Here is a 15,777-nt window from a genome sequence, read left to right as displayed (position 1 = left end):
CTAAACCGCTTTATCCAGTACAGGGTCACAGGAGAGCTGGAGCCTAAACCTGTAAGCAGTATGCCCAAGACAGGATACACCCTGGATGGGACACCAGTCCGATGCAGGTAACACACAGAAACAAACACACACACACCAGGGCCAATTTTACAGAAGCCAATTACCCTACCAGTAGAGTATGTCATTGAACTGTGGGAGGAAACTGTAGCAACCTCAGGAAACCCATGCCAACAGAACGAGAAAATACAACAATACACACAGATAACATCCTAGGAATTGAACCCAGGGCGGTGAGGATGTAGTGCTAACCACTGCACCACCATGCCCCACCTAACAAAAGTAGAAAGGTATCACAGAGGAAGAGAAGGAAAGAGAAGCTGAACAAGTGAGGGAAAGAGACAGTACATTAATACTAAAAGGTATTTATTGGTACTTCAGGATTTAGTCCATTTAAATTAATAGACCGCGTCTGCCATTTGGTTCCACCCAAACGTCTATTCCTGCAGAGGAGGGCTGATTCATTTTCATTCAGATATTCAAGCACCCAGGTACTCAGCGCTGTGGTTAAACTACACCTATTGAATAGAAACAGATTAAGGCTTTTTACAGCAACAGCACTCAGCAACTGTGCGACAAACTACGTTAACTTTTTATCCACTTTCGTAAAAACGAAAGTGTAATGAAAGGTGTCTGTGAAATATCTAGGATATAACGTTTTGCATACAAAAAAAAAAGACTGGTGATTGATTCCGCATGCTAAACACGAAAACATACAGACATGCTTGCGGAGCGTGTAACCCATTAGCAGACATACTGTAGGTATTACGTTTGTTTTCAATGTTTGTTTCTTTTATTTTACCGAAGGCTCGGTCCCCTTTAAATATCCAGCGGAGTTAGTTAATTAATTAAATTCAGTAGCTTGTATTGAACACAAACATTATTCCAATCACATTTATCTGGCGGGCTGGGAACAGGCATGGCTGTCGTGTCTGTAGCCGAACAGGAGAATGAGGGGGCTTCTGAGCAAAGACGTATCACCAACGCAACCAGCTGCCATCTCAACCACTGCTGCTCATACTAGCTCTCCATTTTTTTAATTCCACAAAAATCCAGCTCCACTGTTGTTGTTGTTTTTTTTTCTTAAATCAGCCTTCATGAATTCTTAAGCGTGTTTATTTTAAGTGAATGCACCATTTCTGTATTTCTAATCTCTTTTGCATCGGGAATGAAAATACAAGATGGTCCGCATCGCTAGCGCTCTGGGTTTGGTGATGCTAAGTGTCGCTTTGCTCATTTTATCCTTGATCAGCTACGTGTCGATAAAAAAAGATAACATCTTCACCACCCCAAAATATGCCAGCTCCGGAGGTCCGAGGATGTATATGTTCCATGCTGGATTTCGGTGAGTGTCCATATATAGCTAAAACATGCAGAAGTACATAATGTATAGGCTAAAATGTTTGATGTATACGTATTATACTGTATGCATATATGTGCTAAGCATGCTTATTTGTTATGCAGTATTTAGCTGGCTTTGCTGTGACATCTACCAGTCCCACAGGTGTCAAAGTCTTTAGGGTATCTCTTATTCGAAAGCCTTGAGAAAATGGCAAAAAAAAAATGAGATCATTTTCCATAAGACAGCGATGCTATTGTTCGAAATACGCAACTCATACTGTACATCATAGGATCCAAAAGGCCTTCGATATACAAAATATACGTGATATGGTGGCGCAGGCGCCTTGTAAAAGAAAAAAAAAGCCTTGTCACGGGGAATCCTGCAAAATGAATACTGCATTCTTCTTTCGTCACAGAATCAAAGAAATATATAATGACACAATGAGTGAGTTATTATGCTGTGTTTAGGATGCATATCTTATGACCGCAGAAGGGATTTTTGATGCCATGCGTGTAATTCGAATTTGACGGTTTGGTGCCCCAGGTTTAAAATCTATTTTTCCTTGAAAAATGGGATGTACTTGTCATTATTAAAAACTAAAAAAGACGTGTACTCACATGATACACGCTAAGCCTTTATGTTTAATTCATGTTGTTAGAAAGAGAAAACTGTCTTGAGATCCACTCAGCGCTCTTTATTTCATTTGGTTTTTTTTTTTTGGTTTTTTTAGAGAGAGAGCTTGGGTAATTCAAACAGAATTGTTGGCGCAGTTTCTCGGGGGCCCGCAGCTCAGCATTGCTCTGCATTGACGCCATTGTTGTTCAGTGAGCTTTCCATGGTGCTGATTCACTGTACTGTATTCGCAGCACCACGGTTTTCAATTAATAAGCGACATTTCACACACTATTGACTAGATTACTTAAAAATTACTTAAAACAGTAAGTAAAATACTAGTAAAACCTAAGTAGAACATTTTCGAGGTGTGCCTGGAAAACATATGCATGTCCTTAACGTGCAACAAAAAGCAACTAGCATCTCTGCTTTAGGAAAGTCCTTTTCAAACAATTATGCTAGTGATGCAGAATCTACAACATGCACTCATTTTTCAAGACTGAGGTCATGTTACAGAAGAAAGTTGCAGAAGAAGCACATTAAAAAAAGATAAATATACGGAAGACCACTGCTTATACTATTATACTGATTCATTAATGCTACTGAAATTATTTATAATTAATTTGTGTTTTGTTTGAGCATGAAATCCATATCCTCATCTACTGTTGATCTTGCTGGTATGTAATACATTGATGCCTGAAAAGGACGACAATTTGTGTCTTTTTTATCTGTAAAGAGCAGTAGACTTTTATGTTTATAGTTTGTGTTGGAACAGGTATTTTAATACTGATGAATAGGCAATATACTGTATAAACACACTCTCAGTTATTTTGTACATACAGTTGGAGTTACAATGCTGTATATGCAACTGTCTCTGTTGTTGACATTTTAAGTTAATTGTTCTAATGAAGTACCATTTCCTGTGAAATGTACTTGTCAGTTTTGTTGCGTTATCAGGAACTTGAAACTGTTGTAAGGAATAAAAGTGGAAAATAACAAATGGCAAATTAACTAGGCCTGTGTTTTAAAACAGCTAATTAATTAGCTTTTAAAGTGATGGCAGTAAGCTGGGGGACATTGATTAGTGCTGCACTTAACAGCTGTCTCTCAGTGATACCAGTGGCAGGCCTTAGCTCTAATTGAAAAGAAATGCACTGTTTTACAGGTCACAGTTTGCAATGAAGTTCCTGGATCCATCTTTCATTCCCCTTACAAATGCCCTGAATGAAGAACTCCAAGAAAAAACATCAAAATGGAAGCTGAATAAGACTGCCTTCATACAGCAAAGGTGAGGCAATCTCATATGACAACCAGTGAAAGAATAGTGAAAACATTGTTCAGTATTCATTATTTGACATGGTAAGATATAGATCATCAAAGGCGTCACTTAATGCATTTTGCCAAAAATACTGAGAATGGAAATATAGTTTGCATTTGCACATAATCCCCATAATCATTACGTTTGCAGGCAAATATTAGTGGAGGAATGCATCTGTTTTACCATAACTGTGCCAATCATTGCCAAGATCACAACAAATACTGTATGACCCCAGTGGTTTAAACCTGGAGTCTAAAGCCCATTACCATCCAGTCTTCAGTCACCACAGAGATTATATGCCTTGTAAAAATTCGTATAGATCATCAGAGATGAGGGGGTAAGTAGTATTAATGCTTATCTAAACTTTTCTACTGGGTGGGGTTTTGCTGTACATATCTCATTGAGAGATAAAGGACTTAATTTCAAATGATGTCTATTCATCTCCCTTTAGAAAATTTCATACTGTATCAGGAAATTAGAGTTGATCTCACAGAACAATGGACAGCTTGTGTGTGAACAAAGCCATCCACCTGAAGTCTTCATATATGCTATAGATATACAGGACACTTACCTTCATTACAAATCTCCTGGGCTTTGTCCTTGAAATCAGATTTTATGATGAAATCAACAGGAATAGAAATAGAAGGTAAAACAATTAGAATGTCCAATTAGGAAATAAGCATGCTAATTTTCTTTTCAGGTTTAATAAAAGCCTGAACAAGACATTCATAATCAACTTGACTGACGATTGAAACAATAAATGGGTGAAGGTTCAAGGAAAGTTCTTCCATGTTTCTCTTTGTTTACTCAGTCCCTTTGAGCGGTATGAGGATAGGAACTATCTAATTTATTGGTACAAACGTTCAGATGTGTGGGATCACTATACATTAGGACAAAGAGAGAGAGTGAAAGTCTTCCACTCATTGGAAAAAACTAACATTAATTAACATTCAGAATATTTGCATATTTGCTTATTGTGGTATAGGAGATAAAACATATTTCTACCGAAAATGTTTGGATTTTGGTAGTAGTTCGATAGATCTCTCTTTTGAAATGTATTTAATGAAAGATGAGGGCAGGAGACAACTCTACTGTTACAGAAGTGTATTAGTATTCTGAAACAGTTATATAGAATCGATTCCTGGTCATAGAGATGCATGCACTTGTGTATGTTCCAGGCAAAGAGAGAGAAAGCCATTTGATCTTGAGCACTCTTGAAATCCTGTTATCCTACGAGGTATAGAAACTAGCTGGCCGTTGGAATTGAGAAAATAAAAATATTCTTTAAAGTATTTTAACTCTATCTCATCAGAACTACTGTATTGCCAAAAATGCAAAACTGTCGGCATCCTTATAAACACGTCTAAAAAAAACAGAACTTGGTCATTCTTGGTCTTCTTCACGACTACTCCAAATTAGGAGCAACCTGAATAGCCCGGCAATCGTTCATCTTACTCTTTTTTTTCTTTTATTTTCTTCCAGAAAAGAAATCCTCCGTTACATTGATGTGGCAAACAACTTCTCCCTAACAAAGAACAGTGTCCGAGTTGGTCAGCTAATGCACTATGACTACTCCAGCCATAAATATGTGTTTTCCATTAGCAATAATTTCAGATCTCTTCTTCCGGACACGTCTCCAATCCTGAACAAGCAGTACAACGTGTGCGCAGTGGTGGGCAACAGTGGAATCCTAACAGGAAGCCAGTGTGGCCCAGAGATTGACAAGTCCGACTTTATCTTCCGATGCAATTTTGCACCTACTGAGATATTCCACAAAGATGTGGGAAAGAAAACCAACCTCACCACCTTCAACCCCAGCATCCTTGAAAAGTACTACAACAACCTCCTGACTATCCAGGACCGCAATAACTTTTTTCTCAGCCTGAAAAAGCTGGATGGTGCCATACTTTGGATCCCAGCCTTTTTCTTCCATACATCAGCAACCGTTACCAGAACCCTGGTAGACTTTTTTGTGGAACACAAGGGACAATTAAAAGTGCAGTTGGCCTGGCCAGGAAATATCATGCAGTATGTCAACAGGTAAGGCAGGACCTATGTCTCACTAGTCAAAGTTACGGCACAAACACATACTGTACTACACAGGGTGGCATGGTGGCACAGTGGTGAGTATTGTTGCCTCAAAGCGCTGGGGCTCTGGGTCCAGTTCCTGGAGTGCTACGTTTGTAAGTTCCTCCTGTGTTCATTGTGTCCACTGGGTGCTCTGGAGTCCTTCCACATTCCAAAGACATACTAGTAATGTCAGTGGCTTCTGGAAAAATTGGCCCTGATGTGAGTGAGTGCATGTCTGTGTCTGTGAGTGCCCTGCAGTGGGCTGGCAGGGGGTATCATGCCTTGTGCCCATTGCTTGCCAGGACTGGATTGTGCCTTGAGAGTGTCTCCAAATTATGTCCAAATAATACCAGGGGACTCACCCGGCATACTTATTCATTTATACCAATGTCTTCTGAAATAGATGTTCAATGTTACATTTTTTCATGAATCCATTTAGTGCTCCATTTTTAAACATGTTTTTCTCCCCCCAGATTTTGTCCTTTATAATTAAATTACAAGATTGAAGTGTCTTACTCCAATTGTTCTCTTAAGGGTTCCACTCAGGTTGTTTGATAATAGCATTCGTTTTTAACAGAGCAAATGAGTTATCCCAATGTATTCAAGAAAGAACCTTCAAGTTAATGCTATTTTTTACTCAACTTTATACCATTAATTTTCTCAATTCTTCTGCCATTTAACAATGTCTTCTCTATATCTACCAGAGCTCCCCTTTAAGAAGGATTTATGCTCTAATTTAAGCAAAACCACTTCTAAGTATACACTATTCAAACCTGGTTGCAAAAATGTGCAATGGTTTGCAATGGTTGCAAAAATGTCATTAGGCTTACTTTGAAACGTAATCCACTTCAAATTAATTTCGCAATTAGTTATACAGGTTGCTCTGCAGCACCCTTGCTGTGTAGGTAGTGACATTGGTTGATGGTTGGTGACACCTCTATACAGAGCCCACAATTAAGTGAAAAAAAATCACAATGTTGGAAAACAGAACACTAGCTGGAGAAGTAAGAAATTTTCACATTTGTTACTTCGCTGCTCAGCATTTATTTAATTTTCTAAAGATCGGTTTAATTACTGATGTAAGTGAATTTAAATGGTCTTCATTCTGTAATAGCCAACTAAAATAATTAACATCACTCTGCTGGATATACATGTATGAGTCATGTCTTATTACTAATGAATATTTAAAGAGCAAAGCAAGAGTTTCTTAAGGCAACCTAAGACAAGTGTTTTTTCTGTCTCTTCTGCTAATGCACAAAAAGCACTATTGCTATATTAATATACTATGTTAATGTAAAAGAGCTAGCTAAATAGCATTTCGTTATACCATATACTTGTGTATGAGTATAATGACAAAAACATGAACTTAAACTAAAATAATTTTAAAGATCTATGGTAGTTCCTAAGGAAGTCAGTCTAACACCTGTACAATGCACTGATTAAAGAGAGACAGTGACCTACTTTTTCTTATGTTATGGTAAGCAGGTGCTCCTCTATTATACCACAGTATGATACACCTATACAAGACCTTGGTCTTCTATGTCAATATGCAGCCTTTGGGAATAGACAGAGAAGGGCACAACAGTAAACTCCCCCCAGACAAGGGTAACTTTTGCCTTCTCAAAATTCAACATTTTAGTTTTAAAATTATTTTGTGGGCATTGTATTTTTTTGCCCTTGATGCAGGAAGAAACAAAAATGGGTCGGAATACTTGAACAGTATATAGGATCAAGATACAACACCTTTGTTGGTGTTGTTCATTTTTCTGTTTATTGGAATTTCCTTTTCCCCACACTCTAGAACAACTATGAAGCTTAGCTATGTATGTGGTGCAATAAGCAGTGAGTGCAGATCTGCAATACACATGGGAAAGAAGAGAAAATGTTACCCCCTACCTTATTTTAATCAACGTAATGGCTTAATTTATTGCCCTGTCTGTGGTTATGCATGCTTTTGATCTGTTTACACAGATATTTGCTGCCAAGATTAAAACACATTTTCCTCTTTAAAATGATTTACTTGACAGATGTTTGGTTAATAAATGAAATCCTCACCATTAGGATGCAGTGTACTGACCAGGAAATGGTGGAGTACCCTGCAGTAAAATGGGTGTTCATCCCAAGTGATGTGACATCCTTCCTTTCCTGTAACTTCTGAAGCTAGCGTTAAGAATCTTGATTTGCCCCCTCCTCTCTGATCCTTTTCTCAGCATTTCATCAAAGAAAATCTGAAACAAATTAACTGTGATGACCGCACACATTTTAGTTCTCATAATGTGTCTGCTTTGATCCGGTCGTGAATTTAATTTTATTGGCGAAGAAAAGAAAACAGTTTGTTTCTGTACAGCCTGCATCTTCCTGACAAGTTGTCTAGTAACTGTATTTGTTCAGTTCTGTTTTTTTTTTCATTTAATGCCATTCCTAAGATCCTCTTTCATCATATCCGGCTAATATCAATACACCATGTCTTAGCATTCATAATTCATTTAATGAATTACATTTAAGAATATAATAGCTTAAAGTATATTGTATTCCTAAAGTATGAACAAATGTTTTGGCAAAAGCAAATTCCGAGAAAGTGTTGAGACACTTTTAGTGGATGGCATGGTACCATTCCCAAGCATGACAGACTGTGCAGTAATCTCATTCAATCCCCTTAAAGTAAGACTGCTTGGAAAGATTTACTCGTTTCACAAGCCAAAGCAGCCTTAAGCCACCCTAAGCATTCTTTATTAGATCTGTTTCTTTCATCTACGTAGAAACGGTCTTGAAGCTCAGTTTGGTTATGGCCTTTCAAAAAACAATCAAGTTCTACCAGTTTTAGGAATTCTCGCCCTTTAAGTGTGACATGTTAGACGTAGCTACCCGTGGGTCAGAGGCATTACCCTATAAAACTTCAGATACACAGGAGAGTTGACTTATTTGCATATCGCTAATGAAAATATGGAGGAAGCTGTTGGATGTCTTTATACCTGATACCTTGTGGTTGCATTTTGATCATTTTGCTGGCCAATTTAACATTAAAACATGTGCTCAGCAGTGTCTGTGTTCAACACAAGAACAAACTGCTTGCTTGCTTTAATTGATTGATTGATTAATTGATTGATTGGCTAAAACATGAGTACTTTACTGACCCACTCTTTTCTTTTTCACCACATAAAACAGTTTACTGTCTTGGTGTAACCATACAATGTATAGTGGTATTTCAAAAGTCCAAAGGCTTTTTCTCATCTTCATCTCTTTTCACAGTACTGAATTGAGCTGCATTTTTTCAAAATGTGGACAGATTAATATTGATTATTGTTTACCTATAGGAATAAGGCACAGAACTATTCAAAATTAAGACATTTCCAGCATCACGGGATTCTTAATGGACGCACATTCAGCACTATGAAACAGCACGGCTACGCTAAAACTACAAATAGACAATAACAAGCCTCCATTGAAATAGTGCCACACTCATCACATTTGGTTAACACAATCACCTTTTCAGACATTCAATACCTCTTTGCCCTGGAGTCGAACCTTCCCTCTCATGAGGCTTTTTGGATATCTTCATACCCTTGTTTTGCACTCCACTTACTTGTCACCCTTCATATTCTGAAGATGCAGTAGAACTGTATCCATCTGCTAGTACTGCAACCAGTCAGTACCACTGTGATTGGAGCGCACGTAGTCCGAGACCAGCCTTGGTTGTCTCTTTGCTGAGTGTCGTTACGTAATAAGAGTCCATCTACCACGTCTTGCGTCACGCAAGCAAAATGCCTATTACTCTTACAGTCCAGTCTGCTTGTATGTTTATTCCAATAGATACTGGAAGACCAAACACCTGGCTCCGAAACGCCTCAGCACTGGCATTCTCATGTACACCCTGGCATCTGCAATGTGCGAAGAGATCCACCTGTACGGATTCTGGCCCTTCGGATGGGACCCAAACACCGGGAAGGAGCTCCCCTATCACTACTACGACAAAAAGGGGACCAAGTTTACCACCAAATGGCAGGAGTCCCACCAGCTTCCCACTGAGTTCAAACTGTTGTACAAAATGCACACGGAAGGTTTGACCAAACTAAGTCTTTCACACTGTGCCTAGAAACCCCAGGTTAAACAAAAGTGCCAAATGACCATACAGTGATGCTCTACTTGGGCTGACTGAGGATACACAACCACCCTGAGACCCCGTCATGTACAAAAGGGCATCAGCACAGCCATGTGCCGTGTTGAATGTCTGGGCTTGAAGGCCTGGGATTTTATTTGCTCATCGTAAAAAGGGGCAGAATGTTCCAATTTACAGTTGAGGCACAAATCGGTTAATTTATTTGAATGTTAGCATACTATTTGTTGTATAAATGAAGTGCGATATAACTTAAGTACATGAAGGGGTCGTGTAAGTGGTTTCAGTACACTTTCAGCTGGCTTTATATCATTATCTTGGATGGCTGGGGGTTGTGTGGAGGTGTTGGGGCAGTTTCCTCTGATATTTAGTGCTTCCCTTTCCATTCCTTTAGAATGGTGAAATTGGCACTAGGGACTTTTAATATTGATTCACATTTGTAACAGTTAGGCGGCTGGAGGGGAAAGATTTCGACTGCACCATCAGGACCAATTCATTCTGCTAGAGTTGCATTGAGTAAGCATTAACGTCAAATTAGTATTTTTTTGTCCTTATTTTATACTTATATCTAACGGTAAACAATTGTATTGATGCCCTTTGAAATGCCCTGACAAACACCAAATCAAAACTGCCCGACTGTCTTTGTGTGGCCTGGGTAGAGCACCATGCCATTGTATCTCAGTCTCATTTATTCTGTATTGCACTGTGTGTTTGTACCCTATGGGTAATTTATTTTCAAGGGTAACTCCCATTAAGAAGTTGCAGCTGTATATGGAACAGCCATATTGCTATTTTTATGTTGTACAGCAGAAGCTCTTTATCATACTAGGGTATAGAATTTGGAGAATTCCCCAGGAATTCTGCTGCATTAGCTATGCAAATGCAGATTACTAGGTGTGATGAATCCACATGGAGAAAGGTGTCAAAGATGAGTGGAGGAGTCTTCTGCTCTGTGCATTGCATATACAGTAGAATAAGCTTCTAATTAAGTCACAGGTATGCCAGGTACTACTGTATGTCACTATCTGCTCTTGTGCCAGACCTCATAGCCTTTTATTTCAGTACATAGTTTAGACTTCAATGTAAGGAATGTAAGAAACCACCTCTGTGTAGCAACAATGACTTGTAAAAGTCATCAGTTGTTTTACTGCGTACACTTCAAGCAAAAGATTGTAAACCTGGCCTCAGTGTTCTTCCCACACATTCTTCTTGTAAGCTGAGATACTATTGCAGTCTTCTTTAGGCCTGTTGGAAACCACCATCCTGAAAACATTGTATACGTTCTCTGTCAAGAACTGGACGTTTATGACATTTCTTGGTCAGTGGTCATATCTTGCTTTGGCAAATGGTATGTAGCACCTTCTTCTAGTCTGTCTAGCTGTTGTGTAAATGTGATTTAAAGGATTTAGACAATATTTACTATAAGAATACTCAGTTACTCGGTTCCCCACTTCATCAGTTTCATGATGTTGTTTCTGTACCGTCCTTCCTGTGAATTGTGTCCGTTCCCTGTTGCAGCATGCACAGAGGTAACTGTCATACCAGAGTGCAGAAGAACCTCTCACCCTGTACGTACCCCTGTCCCTTCCTGGTCAGTCTACTTGACCACATGTCACAGGTTTGCCACGACGGTCAACATTTCCTGACTGAAAATCAGAACGTTTTGTTTTTCGGAGATTTAAATGACCCCTTTTATCCTTCTCTGTCTGTGTTTTTCCTCAGTACATTTTGTTTTCTATGTTTCAGTTGTTCTGTTCAAAGCAGAATAAGGCAGAGAAGGGGTGTGATTTAAATAGAGAGTTTTATTGTGTTAACTTATCTGGCTGAGGAAAACATCCTAAATAATAATTCTTATTAAGGGAATAGTAAAAATGTGATTGAGCCCTTCTGAAAGCTAAAGAAACGACATTTACATTTATTTTATAGTAAAATATAGTCCAATACATATTTTATTTCTTACAAAACAGACACCCTGATATTTAATTGTTAACAATATCCATTGCTCTACCAGGAATAGAATCATTTCAGCATAGAAGTGTGGAAGTGTCTGGCTTAAAACATGGAAGTGAAATTAGTCACATTTTCAAAACAGCATTCATTTAATTTCATTCTTAGTATGAAAACATTTTGTATTCATTTTTAACAGTGAAAATGCATGGCCATACTTTGTGTCAGAAAGTTGGATTTCCTTCACAGTAAGTTAAAATAATATAATTGCTATTATTTTCCCTCAGAATTCTGCCCACTTGGAGAGCTGACGCTGAATTTTGAAAATGAGCAAACACCAATTTTCAATTGCATGTTTTCGGAAAGTATATTAAAATGAAAAATAATACAGATCATGTAATACGTATTAAAATATATATTATAAATTATTTAAATACAATTTAATTACAATGCATTGAACCAGGAAAACTCTCCATGTCACATAACAAAAAGCAGAACTCAAAGGTGAGCAATGAATTCCTGCATAAACAGAGACTTAAAGTAATATAAGCTTTAGTCTGAATTAGTGCATCATTTTGCATTTCCACAGTTATCACAATGAATGCATGACACATTTAAGAATATACATCAACCCTTGTTGTTTCTGGAGGGGGTATTAACTCTATTATGAAGCCAGAAATTGTTTAACTGGGGACTGCAACTTCCGAGAATTGAGTGCTCTGTGATGGTCTGGACTGCTTGGAGAGAGAGCTTTGGCTTAACCTCCTTGGTTCATGAGCAATCTCCTAGCCAGAGGACCAGGAGGCTTGAATCCCATTCAGAAGGACTCAGCCAAAGGATAACTGCAAGGTGGAGATAGGATGGAGAAGGGATGCTTGAGGTGAATCCTCAAGCCCAAGAGCTGTTTGTGTTGGATATACAGTATAGAGCTCATTTCCGTGATGATGGCGATTAGGTCCAGCTGTGTGAGACTGACCTGTCATTGTTATCCCTCCCAGACTGCAGTTAATAACCTCCGTATAAAAGAACAAGGTAAGGGGAAAGTGGCATACAGTATTTCCTTTAGGTCAAACATCATTTCAAAAGAGATGTGGAACAAGCCAGGAGGAAGGATAGGGATAGGATAAGGGGCAGAAAGAGGCTGGGGTCTGTGGGGGGTCAAAACCGGATATGAATCGGCAATGTCAGACCAGATGAAGTTTATAAAATGCGACCCGTATTCTGACTAATGAGATTTGCCTAATCAAATCAGGTCATGTGTCATTATGCACAGAGTTACCTCAATGTTCATGTGACCATTAAAAACAGCTACAGCCCTTGCCATTAGGGGAATAAGAGCAGTTTTCCAAGACCATCGCTTTCTGGCCATGTTTATTTCTGAGGAGTGGTGTGGGTCAACTCTGGATCATTTTTTAAAAAGCTGTATGTAGAATTTGTTCTCACCTTCAGTGCTCCGAAAAGAGTTCTGTAATATGTAACCTACATAAAATCAAATGATATGTTAAGATAGAATCAGGCAAGGAAAAGGGTTCAGAATAAGAGTTCCATTTACAGTATGATCCAAAGTTTTGATCCATGGATCCAAGTGCATGAGACATTTTCATTTTAAACACATTGTCTGGAGAAAGGAACTATACCAGTGCTTCTTTTCTTAGCTCTGTTTCGTTCCGCTGGTAGGTTACTGAATTTCTGAGACTGACAGTTGATTTTTAAGTGTGGATGTTTGTCTTGATTTGTTGTTTTTTTTTTCTTATGAGCATAGTGGACCTCTGCATAATGACACAAAGTGAGACAAAAGTAATGTTCATCTCAATGATGTTATTGAAAACACAGTTCAGAATCATCTTGAAGAAAAAAGCTACTCCACTGATAATTTCATAAAGAGCTATCAATCGTGTAATAGTCACTGTACACTTTCAACACCCACCTGTTCATTTTCCTTTTCTCTTCAGTTTGTTGAAAACACATTTTTATAACTCACCCATAACATTTTCACTGTGTTTCTGCACCGTTGAAAAGCCATTTTTCCTTTAGTAATTTATTTGTGGTCTTTTCTGTGTTTAACTCTAGAGCTCTACAGATATCATTTTGGCAAAGGAATTATTTGCCTGTTGATGAATAATGTCTAGTTTTTATTTTACATGTTATCAGACTCCAAGGAACTACATTCACTTGAATGTCTTAGCAGGGTTAAAATCCAAATTAACTGTACAGTTTTGGGTTTTTTTTTTGGTCATTTTCAAGTACTGCATTAACTGTTCACCATATGTTGGATAGAAAAATATTTTAAACTTGCTGTTTACGAACACTTGCAGATTTGCCATTTGTAAAATTTTAATGTTTCTGTAATGAATGTGAATGGGTTTCTGAAATTATAAAACACATTTGAATGTACTGTGCCTGCATTTCTGCTATATGTGCCAACAATGCTCCTGTGTAGGACGTTGTTCCAAATAAAATCATATTCTGCCATATTTCTCAGGCTCCTTTGTGTCTTCTTTACAGATTCAGTGTACAGCTGAAGAATTCCAGTTTGGATGTATAAGCACAGAATACAAAAATGTCGTTTTTCGTGCCTGAAGAAAAATTATCTGTGCTTACTAAGAAAAGCGATGGTCCAGTGACAGAACTCTTTTTTTAGCCTCTTCAATATAATTCAGGACACACTTCAATGCATCACTAAATGATTAATTTCAGCTCAGTCCGTTGCATGCAATATAGGTTTTGCTTAAGGTGCAAGTAACCAAACCCAGTGGATGAAGAAGGGAAATTCAAGTACAAGACCCTCACATTAACAAGGTCTTGTACTTGATTTTCCCCCCTCCTGTTGCCCAGCCCACACATGGCAAAGGTCTCTGATTAATGGCAGCTGCCATCTCCCTTCCCAATGGTCAAGCACGCTGGCAACACAGAGGACAGCGACACCTGAAGATGTGAGGATTATGGCCCAAGGATGCAGTCTTCTTCCCTGATCTGAAACTGTAATTTCAAAACCAGTGTCCCACTGTAGTGAGAAGAGACAATGTCCTTCACACAAGACTTTTCACCAAGGCTCTGATGCCTTAGACGCTAAAGATCCCACTGCACTGTTTAAAAGAGTGGGTAGGTATTGTTAACCCTGGTGTCCTGGCTAAATCTAACTCTTGGTTTGAAGAATCCGGCTTACCTAAACCTCTCACTTAATTCAATCGGTGAAGCAATTTGTCCTTCCTCCACCCGATCCTCGGTGTTGTAAGTTGCTGACACATGATGACTTCTGTGCGTCACCTGCACATGAATGGTGAAAGAAGTTGGACCCCTCTTGCGAGTACAGCTATTAAAGATTCCTATAATTATTATTAGCATAAATTCTAAAAATTCTTCACCTTCATGTTGCCCTCCTTAGATGCTGAAGAAGAGGACGATGTAACTTCTGTCTGTGTCATCTGGAAACCCTTGATGACCCTTGATGTAATCTACTGTATGTTGCCGTTTAGACACTACACAGGAGTATGAGCGCTGTATATTCCAAAGGCTTCAGGAGAAGAAAAGTACAATATGATGATATCATGTATCAGGTGAAATCTTGTTTTTATGCAACCACTTGCTGTGAAATGCTTTCCCAAGATGAGCAATTTATTATTTCACATACAAAATGCTTGTCAACATTTTAAAAATCAGGGAGGACTGAGTGGAACTGAGATACATGTAAAAATGTATCAGTTCAAATGACTTTAATATTAAAATCACTTGAATGTAATTATTATATTAATTTTTGTTAAACATTAATTTAGAAAAATACAGAATTGTTGCCAAAGTAACATGTATGGTCTGCTAAATGCACCATAGTCATAACTGCATGCAATTTCTTGTTAGAAATTCTCATTAACCACAATTTGCAAATAGGGTTGGTAGAATCTTGTAACATCATGCTTAATCATGAACCCACATAATTGTCCCATCTGTTTCTGGTAATTCCAAGCATCACTTTAACGGTGGTTGGCTTTGTGCAACCATGGCCAGACACTGAAGTGTCTCAGTTTCTGCATCCAAAATGCATAGAACCACCAAAAAAACATCATGGAGGAATATAAACCCCATGTCAAGTCATAGAAGTGGGTGTAGCTACATGTTGAATATTCCGGAGTGCAGCGTAAGCACTCATTCTCTGTTAAAGACAGTGTTTAGTTGCATGAAAGGTATGATTAATGAAGCTGCCATTGCCAAATAACTCTGCACTTGCGGTGCACTGGCACGTACTGTGAACAACCTCATCCATGGGAAGCTGTGGAGTGAGCACTGGCTACTGCAGTAAGTCGAGGCCGCTCAAATGGGGAA

The 15,777-nt window shown here is 38.5% G+C and overlaps 1 protein-coding gene across 1 annotated transcript; it reads left to right on the top strand.

Moving 5' to 3' along the window:
- Positions 1–640: 640 nt before the first annotated feature.
- st8sia3 (ST8 alpha-N-acetyl-neuraminide alpha-2,8-sialyltransferase 3) lies at positions 641–13,934 on the top strand. Its single transcript, XM_006626590.3, has 4 exons — positions 641–1,402; positions 3,177–3,299; positions 4,812–5,369; positions 9,210–13,934. Exons 1-4 carry the CDS (start codon positions 1,239–1,241, stop codon positions 9,490–9,492), a joined length of 1,128 nt encoding a protein of 375 aa, XP_006626653.1. The 5' UTR covers positions 641–1,238; the 3' UTR covers positions 9,493–13,934.
- Positions 13,935–15,777: the final 1,843 nt, after the last annotated feature.

This window comes from Lepisosteus oculatus, chromosome 3 (genome assembly GCF_040954835.1).
Source record: "Lepisosteus oculatus isolate fLepOcu1 chromosome 3, fLepOcu1.hap2, whole genome shotgun sequence".
Classification (NCBI taxonomy): domain Eukaryota; kingdom Metazoa; phylum Chordata; class Actinopteri; order Semionotiformes; family Lepisosteidae; genus Lepisosteus; species Lepisosteus oculatus.
The sequence above is the reverse complement of the archived record's forward strand: the minus strand, read 5'-3'. Positions and strand labels throughout refer to the sequence as shown.

Coding starts and splice junctions, on each gene's coding strand:
- st8sia3 (XM_006626590.3), top strand. CDS start 1,239: ATGGTCCGCATCGCTAGCGCTCTGGGTTTGGTGATGCTAAGTGTCGCT. Junction 1,403..3,176: donor ATGTTCCATGCTGGATTTCG/GTGAGTGTCCAT, acceptor ACTGTTTTACAG/GTCACAGTTTGCAATGAAGT. Junction 3,300..4,811: donor ACTGCCTTCATACAGCAAAG/GTGAGGCAATCT, acceptor ATTTTCTTCCAG/AAAAGAAATCCTCCGTTACA.